This window comes from Artemia franciscana, chromosome 6, assembly GCF_032884065.1.
Source record: "Artemia franciscana chromosome 6, ASM3288406v1, whole genome shotgun sequence".
NCBI lineage: Eukaryota > Metazoa > Arthropoda > Branchiopoda > Anostraca > Artemiidae > Artemia > Artemia franciscana.
Genome location: NC_088868.1, coordinates 9,661,167 through 9,678,116, shown reverse-complemented (window position 1 = coordinate 9,678,116; position 16,950 = coordinate 9,661,167). Strand labels below are relative to the sequence as shown.

The following is a 16,950-nucleotide window of genomic DNA, read 5'->3' as shown; positions in this document are numbered from 1 at the left end:
CGACAGAGCTATGAGGGAAATGATAGAATAAAAGCCTTTTGCAAAATACTGTTAAGTATTGGGGTATGCATAAAGTCAAAAATAATAAAGCCGTATATATTTTAAGCAATGATATGACAGACCTCCGAGGAAAATGATAGAATAAGGCCTTTTGAAAAGTATTGCTTAGTATTGGGGATAGACAAAGAGTCCAAATTTATGAAGTCGTATATGAAAATGGTAGAATAAAACCTATTGAAAATCATTGCTTAGTATTGGCGATATGCAAAAAGTCGAAATTATTAAGGTTTTATACATATTAAGCGATGAAACGACCGGCCTATGAGTGAAATGATATAATAAAACCTTTTGTAAAGCAGTTCTGAAAAATAAGGAAGTTAAAATAAGGAAGTTATGGTTAAAGTACAATTGCTTTTATTCAAAATATTTGGTCATTTAAGAAACTAAGGTTTTAGTTTTCGTAAAAAGCAACGCATACAGTTACAATAAATCAGATTTTATTAAAAATATTTGACAATTTAAGAAATTTGGGTTTTAGTTTTCAGAAATAAGAACACACATGGTTGAAATACATCAAATATTATTATTAATATTTGACCGTTTAAGAAACTAAGGATCTAGTATTCACTTAAAAAAACACAAACGGTTGAAATACATCTTATTTTATTAAAAATATTTGAGCATTTAAGAAAATTGGGGTTTAGTTTTCAGAAATAGAAAAAGACACGGTTAAAATACATATTACTGTATTATTGATATTTGATCGCTGAAAAAATTTGGTTTTTAGTTTTCATGAAAATGAATGCAAACGATTAAAATATTCTTATTTTATTAAAAATAGTTGAGCGTTTAAGAAACTTGGGGTTTAGTTTTCAGAAATAGAAATACACATGTTAAAAAATACAACTGATTTCATTAACAATATTTGATCACTTAAAAAACTGGGTTTTAATTTTTTTTAAGAATGCACAAGGCTAAAATACATCTTTATTTTATTAAAAACATTTGAGCATTTAAGAGACCTGCGTTTTAGTTTTGATATAAGAATACACACGGATAAAATACATCTGATTTTTCATTAATAATATTTAATCATTTAAGAAACTTTGGCTTTAGTTTTCAGAAATAATTCCAAACACGTTCAAAATATATCTGATTTGTTAATAATATTTGATAAATTTAAGAAACTCAGTTTTCATAAAAGAGAGCGCAAACAATTAAAATACATCTGATATTATTGGTAATATTTGATCATTCAAGAAACTTGGGTTCAAGTTTTTTTTAAAGGAACACACAGGGTTAAAATATATCTTAATTTATTAAAAACATTTGAGCATTAAGGAACTTGGGCCTTAAATTTCATAAGAAAAAAGAGCTCACACGGTCAAAATGGATCTAATTTTATTGATAATATTTGATCATTTAAAAAAACTTCAATTTTAGTTTTTTTATAAAAAGGAATGTATATGGTTAAAATACATCTTACTTTATTAAAAATGTTTGAATATTTCAGAAACTAGGGTTTTAGTTTTCATAAAAAGCAACACATATGGTTAAAATGCATCTCACTTTATTAAAAATTTTGAGCATTTAAGAAACCTGGGTTTTAGTTTTCAGAAATAAGAACGCACATGGTTAAAAAACATCTGATTTTATTAAAAATATTTGATAATTTAAGAAAGTATGGGTTCTTTTCATTTTAAAAAATGAAAGCGGATAAAAAATCAACACATATGGTTAAAATACATGTGACTTTATTAGGAATTTTGAAAATTTAAGAAACTTGGGTTTTAGTTTTTAGACAAAAGAACGCACATAGTTAAAATACAACAGATTTTATTAAAAATATTTGATAATTTAAGAAACTATGGGTTCTAGTTTTCATTTAAAAAATCCAAACGGATAAAATACATATTATTTTACTAAAAATATCTAAGCATTTAAGAAACTTGGTTTTTAGATTTCAGAAAAATGAACACACGCGATTAAAATACATCTTATTTTCTTAATAATATTTGAGTATTTAAGAAATGTTGGGTTTAGTTTTGACAAATAAGGATACAAATGGCTAAGATACATCTGATTTTATTAATAATATTTGATCATTTGACAAACTTGGGGTTCAGTTTTCACGTAAAAGCAACGCAAACGGTTAAAATACATCTTTTTTATTAAACATATTTCAGTATTTAACAAACTTGAATTTTTGACTTCATAAATAAAAAAAACATGATTAAAATACATCTGATTTTATTATAAATGTTTGGTAATTTATGATTCTTGGGTTTTAGTTTTGAAATATAAGGACGCATATGGTTAAAGCACATTTGTTTTATCGAAAATATTTGTTTATATTAGAAATATTTGATTATTTAAGAAACTAAGTTTTTATTTTGCGTAAAAAAAACACATACGGTTAAAGTACATCAGATTTAATTAAGCATATTTGATCATTTAAGAAACTTGGGTTTTAGCTTTCATAAATAAGACTGCACATGGTTAAAATACATCAGATTCTATGAATAATATTTGATCATTTAAGAAACTATGGGTTCTAGTATTCATTTTAAAAAACGCAAACGGTTATAAAACATCTTATTTTATTAAAAATATTTGAGCATTTAAGAAACTTGGTTTATAATTTTCAGAAATATAAACACACACGGTTCAAATGCAACTTATTTTATTAAAAATATTCGAGCATTTAAGAAACTTGGGTTTTAGGTGGGATAGATAACGAAGCGTATGGTTAAATTATATCTGATTTTTTAACAATATTTGATCATTTGAGAAACTTTGGGTTTAGCTTTAATGTAAAAGCAACACATACGGCTAAAATATATCTTTTTTCTTATTAAAAAATACTTCAGCATTAACGAAAAGTGGGTCTCAGATTTCAGAAATAACACGATAAATATACATCTGATTTTACCAAAATATTAAATCATTTAAGAAACTTGGGTTTTAGTTTGTGATTGTCTAGGATGTATTTTTATTTTGTAAGAATTACTTTTGTTTCGCAATAAGTATTTTTTTTGTTTTGTAATACGAATTTATAATGTCTTAGGATGTATTTTTGTTTTGTAATAATTATTTTTTGTTTTGTAAGCTGTGTTTTGTATTTTGTAAGAAGAATTTGTGATCTTTTAGGATGTATTTTTTACCCCAAAGCTGAGCAATACTTTTCAATGGGCTTTATTCTATCATTTCCCTCATATGGGGTGTTGTATCATCGCTTACGACATTTACGACTTTATTTATTTCTAGTTTATGCATATCCCAATACTAAGCAATATTTTTCAAAAGGCTTTAAGGTATCATTTCGCTCATAGGGTTGTCGTATCATCGCTCAAAACATATACAACTTTATTAATTTTGACTTTATGTATATCTCCAATCCTATGCAATACTTTTCAAAAGGCTAAGCGATACTTTTCAAAAGGCTAAGCAGTACTTTTCAAAAACTTTATAGGATCATTTCCCTCCCAGAGCAGTTGTATCATCGCCTAAAATGTATACGACTTTATTAATTTCAGCTTTATGCATATCCCCGATGCTAGGCCATATTTTCATTAGGCTTTATTATATCATTTCCCTCATAGGGATGTCGTATCATGGCTTAAAATACATAAAACTTTATTAATTTCGACTTTATGCATACCCCAGAAAAAAGTCGAAAAAAAATGTTACTACAAACATTATTTTTCTAATAGGAAAATTACGACTAGCAAATCTATATAATCTTCATTTTGTCTTTCAAAAATATCACAAGTGACTTTTTTTTGTTTCAAGCATAGTTTATGTCATTTTAAGACATGAAAAGAGAAGTTGAAAAAAGTTCCAAGCAATAAAAACTTAAGTTCAAAAAATAAATGTAAAAAAAAAACAATAAGTACAAAAAAAGGGGAATAGCGGGAGGGGCATTACCCTCCTTCGAGGTTGGGACACAGAAGATAATAAGTTCTCTCTAAAAGAGGTTCTGAAATAAGCACTCATTCCCATGAATATGATGATAAAAGCAGTTACACTATGTATAAGATATAGATTCTGTCAAGTAAAGTTCAATTTTATATCATAAATTCTATTAGTCCAATTCGAAATGATATGAAACGGTTTGCTTTACCTTTTTAATCATGCCCGGACAGGTATATGTAAATGAGATGCCGGCTGGATTGTGCTAATGATGTATCTCTTGTATGTAGGTCATCGGATCTGGTTGCTAGGAAAACCGGTTATGCAAATTTTGTGCTAATTCAATTAAGCTAACGAAGCAAGCATGGGAATACCTATGTTTATACTACTGAAAAGGTCTACTAAGTCATTTTCCGAATTGTTTAGCAACTCATTCAGAAATTCCATTTTATTGCTAGAGTGCTGACTTTCCGTAACAGAAAATAAACTCACGCTACGTTAAATTTTATTTAGAGCTTGAGTGAACTTCCAAAGGTAGTGTTAGAGGAGGGGCAGAGGGAACACTTGCCCCGTGCTCAGAAATTTTCGGGGGAAAAAATTTCAAATAAGTAATCCATTGGTTAAAATCATTTTAGAATTAAAATTTTTATTTTTATTTAGATAAGGTAGAGGGTGCAGTTAGCAAATTAAAATACTGAATAAATAAAAAAAAGTATTGAATGTTAATGATTAAAATAATTAAATTAAAATAACTAATAATAATTAAATAAATTAAATAGTAAATTAAAAATAAATTATTAATTTATTAATAAACTGCAAATAATTTTGTTAATAAATGAAAAATCGTTAAAATGTTGACTGAAACTTTTGTGTCAGACATGGAGATGGGGGGAGGCTATTCAAGATTTCGCGATAGTTCAGAACCACCACTGTGCACTTCACACTACCGACGTCACAGGCAGAATTTTCTCTGTAAGGTTATAAAATGCAGCAAAAAGTATTAATTTTTGCTAGTGCGAAAGGTTCTACAACAGTGGTTCCAAACTATTTCGGGCCATGCCCCACCAAGATACTTCTAAAATTTTGATCCCTCCCCTCGTGGTTTTGAAATTCAGGCGTATTCACCTCAAGGAAGTTCAAAAGATCTTTAACTTATGTTTACGTCGACATCTATGTTTTTTTATTTTAATGAAAATAATTTCTGAACACAAAACTTTTTACAGTTTCCAGTGCAATTGAACCCTCGTGTAACTGAGCCTTTTGAAACTAAACTTTCGTACATCTCACCCAGGTGCAAAATGGACCCCCGGGTTCCTGAACTTCCGTGTAACTTAGCCCCCTTACAAATGAACTCATTTGCAAATGAATCTTCATGCAACTCAGCCCCCGTGCTCAACCCCATTTAACTGAACTCTCATTAAGCTCAGCCCCCGTTTAACTGAACCTTCGTGCAACTGAACCCTCATGCAACTCAAAATATATTTAATTGAGCGCTCGAGCAACTAAACCACGTAAACCTAATCCTCGAGCAACTCAGCCCTCATTCAACCTTATTCAGAGCTTTTCATGTCCAGAGCCCGAAGGCGGTTGAAAACTTTCCGTTAATGCTGATTCAGGAATGATAACTATTATTTAAATTAATAGTAAAAGTTTATTTCTGAAAAAAAATTCTGGGAACTTTCAAATAGGGCCAAAAACATTAATAAGTCTCTCTTCTTTCTTTTATTTCACCAGCACTGTTTGGGTACTAGAATATCGTAGAGGGTTTTTCAATGTTGAAACCCAACATTCTTATTTACACGCTTTTTATAATAACCTCATGAAAAGACCATTATAAAAAGACTTATGGTACCAAAATTTAACTTCAGTGTCAATTCTGGAGTGTAAAGGATTGAAACTATAAAATTTTTACCACTGAAATCACCATGGAAGTTTTGAAAAAAACTATCAAGTGCAAAAAATTCATCCGAATGTCAAAGCTGGTTCGTTAATGATAGAAACTATTTATTTTCGTTTCGACATTAAAATTATGATGGGTGTTTTTTAAGTAAGGTCTGTTTGAACATGAGTACACAACGACAGATTATTTCAAAAACGCAAATTTTAGAAAGTACACGTTTTACACTATTTTTTGCATAGTTACCAAGTTTTTTCAAACACTGATCATACCTCTCAAACAATTTTTTAGTAGCCTCTTCATAATAACTTGCCGCCTGTTCTGATAACCAAGAGGTCACTGCCGTTTTTACGTCTTCGTCATCGGTGGCAACCGGTTGAACTGGAGAAGAAATACAGGTTTCGCATACAACGCCCAAATCGAGGCAATAAAACATGGAATTGAAACACACACACTCTCCTGTAAAGTTGAAGGCCAAACAGACTCTGTCCCTGCGCAAAATCATGGCGTCGATGTTTTGGAATAAGCATGGTGTGCATGGTGGAATAAGCATGGTGTTTGGAATAAGCATGGTGTGCGGGAAGGCCTGCTTGAAGGTCAAACAGACTCTGTCCCTACGCAAGGTCATGGCGTCGTTGTTTTGCAATAGGTCAGCTTAATGCAAAGAGAAACCACTATCAGTGCAGAAGGATACTGCCAAATTCTCAGAAAGCTCCATGGAGCAATAAAAAAAAAACAAAAAAAAAAAAAAAAAAAAAAAAAAAAAAAAAAAAAAAAAAAAAAAAAAAAAAAAAAAAAAAAAAAAAAAAAAACTTGCCATTCTGACAAAGGGAATTGTCTTTCTTCGTGACAATGCAAGACCTCACACCACAGACCAGACGCACGATTTATTGGACAGTTTTGGCTGGAAAGTTTTAGACCACCCACCCAACAGTCCTGATCTTGTGGCAAGCGATTATCATCAGTTTTTCCACCTCAAGCAACACTGGCAACCGATATAATGATGACGGCAATGTAAAAACGGCAGTGAATTCTTGGTTATCGGAGGCGGCGGCAAGTCTTTATAAAGAGGTTACTTCAAAATTAGTTTGAGAAGTATGAGTGTTTGAACCAACTTGGCAACTCTGCCGTTAAATAGAGTAAAGTGTGTAATCTCTGAAAATAAACTTACTTTTTTTAAATAATCTTTCCTTGTGTAATCATATTCAAAAAGACTTTACTCAAAAAGATATCCCTCGTAGTTACTAAACAAATTCTTAAGAACTACTAAAAAGTGCTTTACCCGAATATGTGTCTTCTTTTAAAAGATACGGGTATCTTTTTTAAAAGATATCCAAATTTGTCTTCTTTTTCTCTTTCCCTCGCACAAGCCGATCACAGGATCATTGTAGGGACACTGAAATGGGTAACCGTCTGAGGCTCTCGAAATTAGCCTTTAATTTCCCTCACCCCATAAAGGTGTGCATTAACTGGTGACAAATTTTATGTTACATAACATAATTCAACCGATATTTCCAAATGAAAAGCTGATGGATTCACTATTCCAACCTGCTTTCAAAAATAATAAGCGTTACCCTATAATATTCTTTATAAATTTCTTCGAAAGAAATTTTTGAACCTGTAAAGCTTTGGATTCTCCCAATACCTCCCTTTTTTTCTTTTTTTTTTCCTTCTAACTTTTGTGTATTCCTAGACTAGAGACTAAATCCTATTAAAATTTAACTCCGGCCAGAGTATAAGCTATTTTTAATCTTAGAGCTGGGGCCCAAATTCAACGATCCTCCCAATTCGCGTAATAAAAAGACAATTATACTATCTGACAAAGTGCGCGGAAAGAAATCAAAATCGGGTAATTTAAATGGAAACTCTGTAAAACCCTACTTAAACGGAGTAATTATTAACTTTGAAATTCGAAAAAAGATGCATGCAAGCAGGATCTTGAAAGAGAAACGTTTTCATTCGTTGCAAGTGACGGAAATTAGCTGCAATCGTGGCTCTGCCGGTTCTTTGTCTATGTTCCAAGTTCGTTTAGCTTGCCTAAATAGGCTCAAAACGAAATGGGAGGAAGAACATTTTGAGCATCTAATCAGTACTAGTTCAAATTTATTCTTAGGCCTTGGGTTAAATTCAGTGAAACAAGGCTTAATTTAAATATGGGTAAGCTGCATAAGGATAAAGCCAAAAGAGGGTCAATTTAAACGGGGTTCTAGTCGAGCGGAGTTGAGTTAAATGGGGCTTTGTTTTATTCAGTCAAACGAGAATTCAGTAAAATAGGGTTGAGTTGCACGGGGCCCAGGAAAACGTGGGTTCAGTGACACGAGGGTTCAGTAAAATAGAGTTGAATTGTACAGTGGGTCTAGTTGCACGAGGGCTCAGTTAAACAGGGTTGAGTTACACGTGGGTCCAGTTAACCGGGGGTTCAGTTTCACGAGGATTCAGCCAAATGGAGTTGAGATGCACAGAAACTCAGTTACATGGTTTCCGTTGGGTTCCATGGCAACATAAGGATAAAGCCAAAATAAGGTCAATTTGAACGGGTTCCAATTGAATGAGAGTTGAGTTAAACGGGGTTTTGTTGTATTCAGTCAAACGAGAATTCAATAAAATGGGGTTGAATTACACGGGGCCCAGGAAAACGTGGATCCAGTGACACGAGGTTTCAGTAAAATAGAATTGAATTGAACAGGGAGTCTAGTTGCACGAGGGCTCAGTTAATTAGGGTTGAGTTACACATGGGTCCAGTTAACCGGGGGCTCAGTTGCATGAGGATTCAGACAAATGGGGTTGAGATGCACAGAAACTCATTTACATGGGTTCTGTTACACCCACGCCCCTTTTGTACAATGTGTAACTCATTACAACAGTTTCATGTTTTTTGTGCTCTTTAAATAAGTTTGTGACACCATTCACATAAAAAATGTACGTATTTTTTTAAATAAAGGCTCTAAAGTAAAGTCAGCCGAAAGGTATACGTCCTCCCCATGATCTATCAAAATATTGTCATGCCCCACCAGTGGGGCATGTGCCACACGTTGGGAATCACGGGTCTACAAAGTAATGTGAAAGCACACTAAAGTCTGAACTACGTAAGAATTTCAACTCAAATTCATCTTATCGATATTGCCATCTACAGGATCAGTTGATTTTCTCAGAAATCATAGATAGCGCGCAATACATCACGATCGTTTGATTCAATTTCACAACATCGAATAAACTAAGGGTAACTTGTGGTTTCCTTCTTTTATTAACTGCTGAAGAAGCCAAAACTCTCTAAGAAAATGGTTTTGTCGTCCAAAAAATAAAAAAAATAATTCCACCCAATGTATTACTTTTTTTCTAAATTTATAGTTCTTTAATAAGTCATTTGTGAGACCACACTGGCAATGCGAGAAAATGTAGGACAAAGAAAATAAACTCCAGATAATTCTGGGCGAACAAAAAAAAATTAAATACAAACAGATCGGTAGAGACCTCTCCTCTGCCGTCCTCGGGTTCAAGATCATAAAAATACATAAAATTCCACGAAAAAAGATAAAAAGACAATCCTCAAAACAAAACTGAAGCAAAAAGTAGACAGAATAATAAACGCCGATGTTGAATGGAAGATCGAAGTTTCATTGAGAATTTTTGTGTAAAAAGTTTTTTCGAGTACTAATTTCTTTGCAGGTTTTGAAGTGCAGAAAATGTCATTAGGTTTCGACATGTGAACAATAAGAAAAATCAGAATTACCAAGAGCGCAATAAATGAGACTAAAATAGGTATATATAGCATTCTTATAAACTCATACAAGAGCAGATACTGCTCTTGATGTGCTTTCTCCACATAATCATCTTGTAAAATTTTTTCTATAGTTGTCATTCGTTGGTTGACTTTTTTTTAAATTTCATTTCTTGTTTGTATTTAATGTTGTTTTTTTATTTCTCTATAATTCTTTTTTGTATGTGTGTGTGTGTGTTGGTTTAAGTTTTTGTGTTTATTTAATGTAAAAGAAAAATTTCTATAGTCTTTATTTTTCGTTTTTTGTATGTTTTGCATTTTGTGTGTGTATTTCATTGTTTTTACTCCACATTTTAATACTTTTATAGTGTTTTTGCGGGTAAGAAATAAATTATTATTATTAATTATTATTATTATTATTATTACTGTAAGGGCAACTTTATGGTGGGTGTTCTTCTTAATTTCAACTGCCTCCCTGTTAGCTTGCATAGGGCTTGCATCAGGGATGATTTTACACGCATCACTTGAGAAGGTGACTCTTACCTTTAATTCCTGCTTTATTTAAAATTTATTTTGTTTTCTGTAGCCAAACATCCTCAGCCTGGAAGGTTGCTTTCGGTTATATCCGCACACCGATACATTCAACACGATAGACATCAGAAACCTCACGATTATAAAAACAAAACTGTTCTGGTCTCAGACTGTCTAGATCCAGATTTCCTGCAGTTATACGGTGCCGCGAGATTCACTTTTTGGCATATATCTTGCCATAAAAACAACTGACTTACCTTTTTCTGGGAGTTGGACCAGAAATAATTTCTTATGCTCTTTGGGCTTCGTAATATGAGGAGGAACATAAGGGTATTGAGGCGGCTCAAAATTGGGTCTCCACCAGTTCCCAAGGGTATCTTCAACGATCCATTCATTGGCAACACCGTCTTGTCGTCCCAGCGTCTAAAACAGCAGTCCCTTATTATATTTTGTATATCTTATTGCTATTAAGTATTATTTATTAATTTATTAGTACTATTATTTACATGACTAACAATAATCAAGTTAAAATTAGTATTAATAGTATTACTATAGATATTAATATAAAATATTATTATTAAATACATTGAGTATTCTTCTTATATTATCCACAATGTAACAATTGTATTTCGTGATGACAATAAGCTCGAGAAAAAAAAATACCAGAAGAGATCTTGCAAAAATCACTACACTAAACAGAAAAACCATTAAAGCGCTGACAAAGCAACATATTTTGTCTTTTTCGCATTCCGTCTACTTACTGATTTCAAAACCACATATAACCAGTGTCAAGAATGTTCCCACTAGGTGGTAAAAAAAAAAACTAAAATAATTATAAATCGCAACTGAAAACTTAACTGGGAAAAAAACCCTTCAAACTAGTCATAAACCACTGAAGAAGGTAAACTGCATGGTAAAGATGTTAAACTAAAGATAGTAAACTAGTCATCAACTAGTTAAAAATCCCCTAAGATGGTAAACGAGTCATTAAACTATTCGCAAATCACTAAAGGTGGTAAACTTCATGGTAAAGATGGTGAACTAAAGATCAATAAAGATAGTAAACTAGTCATTAAACTAGTTATAAATCACTAAAGATGGCAAACTTCATGGTAAAGATGGTAAACTAAAGATCACTAAAGATGGTAAACTAGTCATTAACTAGTCGTAAATCACTAGAAATGGTTAACTACATGAAGAAGATGGTAAAAATAAAGATTACTAACGATGGTAACTAGTCATTAAACTAGTCAAAAATCACTAAATATGGTAAACATCATGGTAAAGATGGTAAAATGGTAAATAAAAAATAACTAAAGATGGTACACCAGTCATTAACTAGTCACAAATCAATACAGATGGTAAACTTCTTTGTTGTGTGGCATTGACGTTTCATTATGCGACTAGATAAGCAAACAGCAGGTTTTTGTCCTGGGAAAAGCCAAAAAAGATTCCCTGATGACATTTCGGCCATCACTAAAACTTTTCTACTCACAATCTCTGATCTATTCTTGAGCAGATTTTTTTTTATCCTGGAAAACTTTTTGGAGTACGTCGGGGTGTACCCGATTTTAGGAAATCAAGGTTTTCCAAGGATTGTAATCGAGACCAGGTAAATTCTCCCTTATCCCTTTAAACGATAAAATAAAATAAAAACAAGTTCTTTTAACTGAAAGTAAGGAGCGACATTAAAACTTAAAACGAACAGAAATTACTCCGTATATGAAAGGGGCTGTTCCCTCCTCAACGCCCCGCTCTTTACGCTAAAGTTTGACTCTTTCTCTCAACTCTACTTTTTAAAACAGAAAAACTTGCACCCGTGATCAGTCTTCTGGCAAAAATACGAAATTCCACGTTTTGAAACTTCTAAAGCAGGGTTCTCTGATACGTTGAATGCGATGGTGGGATTTTCGTTAAGATTTTATGACTTTAAGGGGTGTTACCACCTATTTCCCAAAATAAGGCAAATTTTCTTAGTTTCGTAACTTTCTATGGGTAAGACTAAATTTGATAAAACTTATATATTTAAAATCGGCAGAAAAATCCAATTCTTTTGATATATCTATTAGTATCAAAATTCCGTTTTTTTAAAGTTTTGTTTACTATTAAGCCGGGTCGCTCCTTACTAAAGTTCGTTACCACGAACTGTTTGATTTCACTGTGCAATTCAACCTTTCGTATAAAAACGTAACATTTACTATTATTCAAAGCTACCTATTGAACTCTCAAATACTGGAGAATCATATACGTACAAGCGACTTCCAACACATTGATTACCTCTCCTCCCCCGCGAACTGGGGGAGGGGGGAAATTATGAACCATTCCTGCTGTTTTGTCAAACTTGTTTTGACACATTATGAAGAAGGTAGTAGATAGGAAAAATACCTAATCTAGCCATTAGGAGAGCAGGAAAACAATATAAATATAAATAAAACTATTACATTTAGGTACAATTTGTCAATGAGTCCTATTTTGGTTCAGGTCTGAAGTTTATAGCTTCCTCTATTAAATAAAAAAAAAAAACAAGTTTTTTCATCTGACAGTAAGGAGCAAAATTAAAATTTAAAACGAACAGAAATAATTACATATATGAGGGGGTCGCCCCCTCGTCAATACCTCGCCTTTTACGCTAAAGTTCGAATTTTGTTCAAATTCTTTAAGAATGACCCCTGAATCACAAAGGCCAATTAATTAGAATAACTAGCTGTTTTAGAAGTGCTAAAAAAATTGCATAAAGACCGAGGCACTTACGAGGGGGTAACCCCCATCATATACGTAATAATTTCTGTTCGTTTTAAGTTTTATTGTTGCTCCTTACTTTCAGATGAAAAAACCCTTTTTTCAGATCAAATTTTAAATTGTCCCCTCCATGGAAAATCCCCTTCCCTCATGAGATATTCCTCCAAGGAAAGATCCTCTAACATAAAACTCCCGACCACCAAACCAGAGAACTTCCCCTTATAACGTCTGTATACTTCCTAATAACCAAAACTATATTTAAGCAATGGGCAAAGTTCATACTTTTACACCCTTCCCCCGGGGAATGCGGGGTGTTATGCCATCCTCAACAGCTGTTAGATTTTCTAACTATGCTGAACAAAATGGCTTTAAAATTTAGGTCGGGTGATTTTGGGGAAAAATTAGCGTGCGAAGGGGGCTGGCTGTCCTCAAAATTTTTTTGTCACTTAAAAGGGGACCAAAAGGTGACCCCTCAAATCAATGAGCACCCTTAGGTCCGTGCACGACTAAAATGAGTGGGGAAACAATAACAACAAACATATAAACACGTAACCATGATCTTTCTTCTGGAAAAAAAAATGCAAATTCAAGATTTTTATAAATAGGAGCTTCAAACCTCAACAGTACGGTTCTCTAGTATGCTGAATCCGATAAAGTGATTTTCGTTAATGTCACTTGATGTTTTGGGGGTGTTTCCCCTCTTTTTCCAAAACTGGGCAACTTAACTCAGGCCTGGGACTTTTGGCAGGTACCATTAAATTTGTTGAGTTTTACATATTTTTAATAAACCACACAATTCGATTCTTTTTATGTACCTATTGCTACAAAAACTCTGTTTTTTTGTTGTTGTTTTTTTAATATTGAACCGCATCACTCTATACTTACAGTTCGTTACCACGAACTGTTTGATTCACTAGTTTTTGAAGAAAAAAGAAGAAATATTAAACGAAAATTAACCTATGGTTCTTCTGTGTTAGATGTAAATTGATATCAAGATTTGAAGAATATTAGTGAGGTGACGCCAAAATGTTACTACCATTTGAAAATTTAAAAGATATATATAGAAATACAAACACATTATCTTAATACTTACTGTCTCGATCAGCAATTTTTCATATAACAAAAGTTAAATAATCTATTTTGTCAAATAAGTGTTGTATTTTTATAGAATGTTTCTAAAATTTTACTAGTGTTGTGTAACTTTCCCCTTTTAGGCGGAGGGACTACCAGGTCTGTTCCCCCCTTGCGGTGGAAAAACACAGAAAATGGCTGAAACCTCACCGATCCATATCAATCGAATATAACTTATAGGCCTATTAGCCAACTAAGTTTCTCCCCTTGATTTAATGTCACAACACGCAACTTTCTTACCCAACTACTCCTCTACCCTTTTCTACTAAATCATTAAATTAGTCATCGCGGAGAGGCCAAATGCAGTAACAATGTATTGTTACATATAATCTTCTTCTTGTGAAAAAAATTTCATACCGAGACCCCTTATTTGTAAGACGGTTCTTAGATACGCGCCTAAACCACCTGTATACTGAGTAAATCTTCTATGACAGCGCGGAGCTTGTTCCTAGTAACATGTTAATTTTGAAAAGATACTACTTGTACAAAAAAAAAATGAGTGCAGCTTAAAAAAGGCAGTGGTCAGGTCACTACCATTCAAAATGGGAGTAAAATAGGCCCCACAGAGCCCTTTAGGTCACTAAAATTGTGGGATCACTCTCCAAATCTCGAAGCTGTATGATTATCCTAATTATTTTCTTGCTAAGTACTATTAAAAAATCGAGCCTCAAACTGTAAGCACATTGGCCATTTCCTTGAAATAGGCGGGATTTAAGCTCAGTCCCGAAAGTTTCCAGATGTGGCTATCCACAACGCAGTAACAAGATCCTTTTTTGGCAACCCTCCAACCGTCTCGGGCTAAACGGAAAGCAGGTCGTCCGCGGTTGGGGTGGGAGGATGTCGTAAAGAAAGACTTAAGGGAATTGGGAACTTCCTAGGAGGTTATAGAGAGAATGCTTTAAATAGATTAGAATGGAGGAGGAGCATGCGTAGCTGTGTTGGCCTCAGGCGGCTTGGTGCTACGGTGAGTTGTTAGTAGTAGTATATACTATTATTTATTAGTTTTAGGCAAGATACATCATCCTAAAAATGGGGCACACAAGAGCAAAATATACTCCCCCATACACTCTATGCTCCCCCATCTCATCTATTATCAATAACAAGAGCTAAGAGCTTATATGGCACTTGTGACGAGGCCAGAAGAGCAAAGAGCCAAGTGCTCATATGGTATGAGCTCTAACAAAATTCTAAGAATCATATTGGTTTAATTTAAAAGAAAAATTAGAGGCTTATGTCGGTCGGGATTTAAAATAAGAGCTCTGAGTCATGATGCCCTGCTAAATATCAAATTTCATTAAGATCCGATCACCCGCTCGTAAGTTATATATACCTCATTTTTTCTAGTTTTTCCTCTCCCTTTAGCCTCCCAGATGGTCGAATCTGGGAAATGTCGGTCGGGATTTAAAATAAGAGCTCTGAGTCATGATGTCCTGCTAAATATCAAATTTCATTAAGATCCGATCACCCGCTCGTAAGTTATATATACCTCATTTTTTCTAGTTTTTCCTCTCCCTTTAGCCTCCCAGATGGTCGAATCTGGGAAAACGACTTTATCAAGTCGATTTGTGCAGCTCCCTGACACGCCTACCAATTTTCAACGTCCTAGCCCGTCCAGAAGCACCAAACTCGACAAAGCACTGAACCCCTTCCCCAACTCCCCAGAGAGAGCGAATTCAGTACGGTTACGTGAATCACGTATTAACAACATTTGCTTATTCTATCCACCAAGCTTCATCCCGATTCCTCCACTCTAACCGTTTTCCAAGATTTCCGATTTCCCCCTCCAACTACCCCCAATGTCAACAGATCTAGTCGGGATTTGAAATAAGAGCCCTGAGACATGAATTCCTTCTAAATATCAAATTTCATTCAAATCCGGTTACCCATTCTTAAGTTAAACATGCCTCAATTTTTCTAATTTTTCCAAATTAACACCACCCGGCTCCTCCAAAGAGAACGGATCCATTCCAATTATATCAATAACGTATCTAGAACTTGTGCTGATTCTACCCATCAAGTTTTCTCTAAGCGTTTTCCAAGATTTCTGTTTCCCTCCTCCAATCCCCTATGTCTCCGGATCCAATTCAAGTCGAAAATGGAGCATCTGAGAAATAAGATACTCCTATATATCACGTTTCATTAAGATCCGATCACCTATTCGTAAGATAAAAATACACCAAAGTTCACGTTTTCCAAGAATTTCGGTTTCCCCCTCCAGCTCCCCCCAATGTCACAGGATCAGGTCGGAATTTAAAATAAGAGCTTTAAAGCACGAGATCCTTAAAAATATCAAACTTCATTAAGATCTGATCACCCTTTCGTAAGTTACAAATACCTCATTTTTCCGAATCATCCCCCCCAACTCCACCAAAGAGAGCGGATCCGGTCCGGTTATATCAGTCTCGTATCTTAGACTTGTTTTTATTCTTCCCATCCAGTTTCATCCTGATCTCTCCACTTTAAGTATTTTCTATGATTTCCGGTCCTCCCCCCAACTGCCCCCCCGATGACGCTGGATCCGATTGGAATTTAAAATAAGAGATCTGAGTTACGAGGTCCTTCTATATATGAAGTTTCATGAATATCCCATCACTCCTTCGTAAGTTAAAAATACGTAATTTTTTCTAATTTTTCAGAATTATCCCCCCCTAATTCACCCAAATAGAGCGGATCCATTCCAATTATGTCAATCATGTATCTAAGACTTCTGCTTATTTCTCCCACCAAGTTTCATCCCGATCCCTCCACTCTAAGCGTTTTCCATGATTGTAGTTCCCCCCCCCCAATTTTCCCCAATGTCACCAGATCCGGTCGGGATTTAAAATAAGAGCTCTGAGACACGATATCTTTCCAAACATCAAATTTCATTACGATCTGATCAACCGTTCGTAAGTTAAAAATACTTCATTTTTTTATTTTTTCTTAACCGGTCCCCCACTCCCCTCCAGAAGGTCAAATCGGAAAAACGACTATTTCTTATTTAATCTGGTCCGGTCCCTGATACGCCTGCCAAATTTCATCG

At 33.9% G+C, this 16,950-nt stretch overlaps 1 protein-coding gene across 2 annotated transcripts in view; it reads right to left on the bottom strand.

The window, feature by feature from the left end:
- The window catches only part of LOC136028015 (cleavage and polyadenylation specificity factor subunit 5-like), a 184,880-nt gene that overhangs the window by 119,175 nt on the left and 48,755 nt on the right, over nt 1–16,950 (bottom strand). For both annotated transcript variants that reach the window (XM_065705568.1, XM_065705567.1), the window contains exon 4: nt 10,316–10,481. In XM_065705568.1, the coding sequence (XP_065561640.1) occupies nt 10,316–10,481 (166 nt within the window). The remainder of the gene's footprint in view (nt 1–10,315; nt 10,482–16,950) is intronic.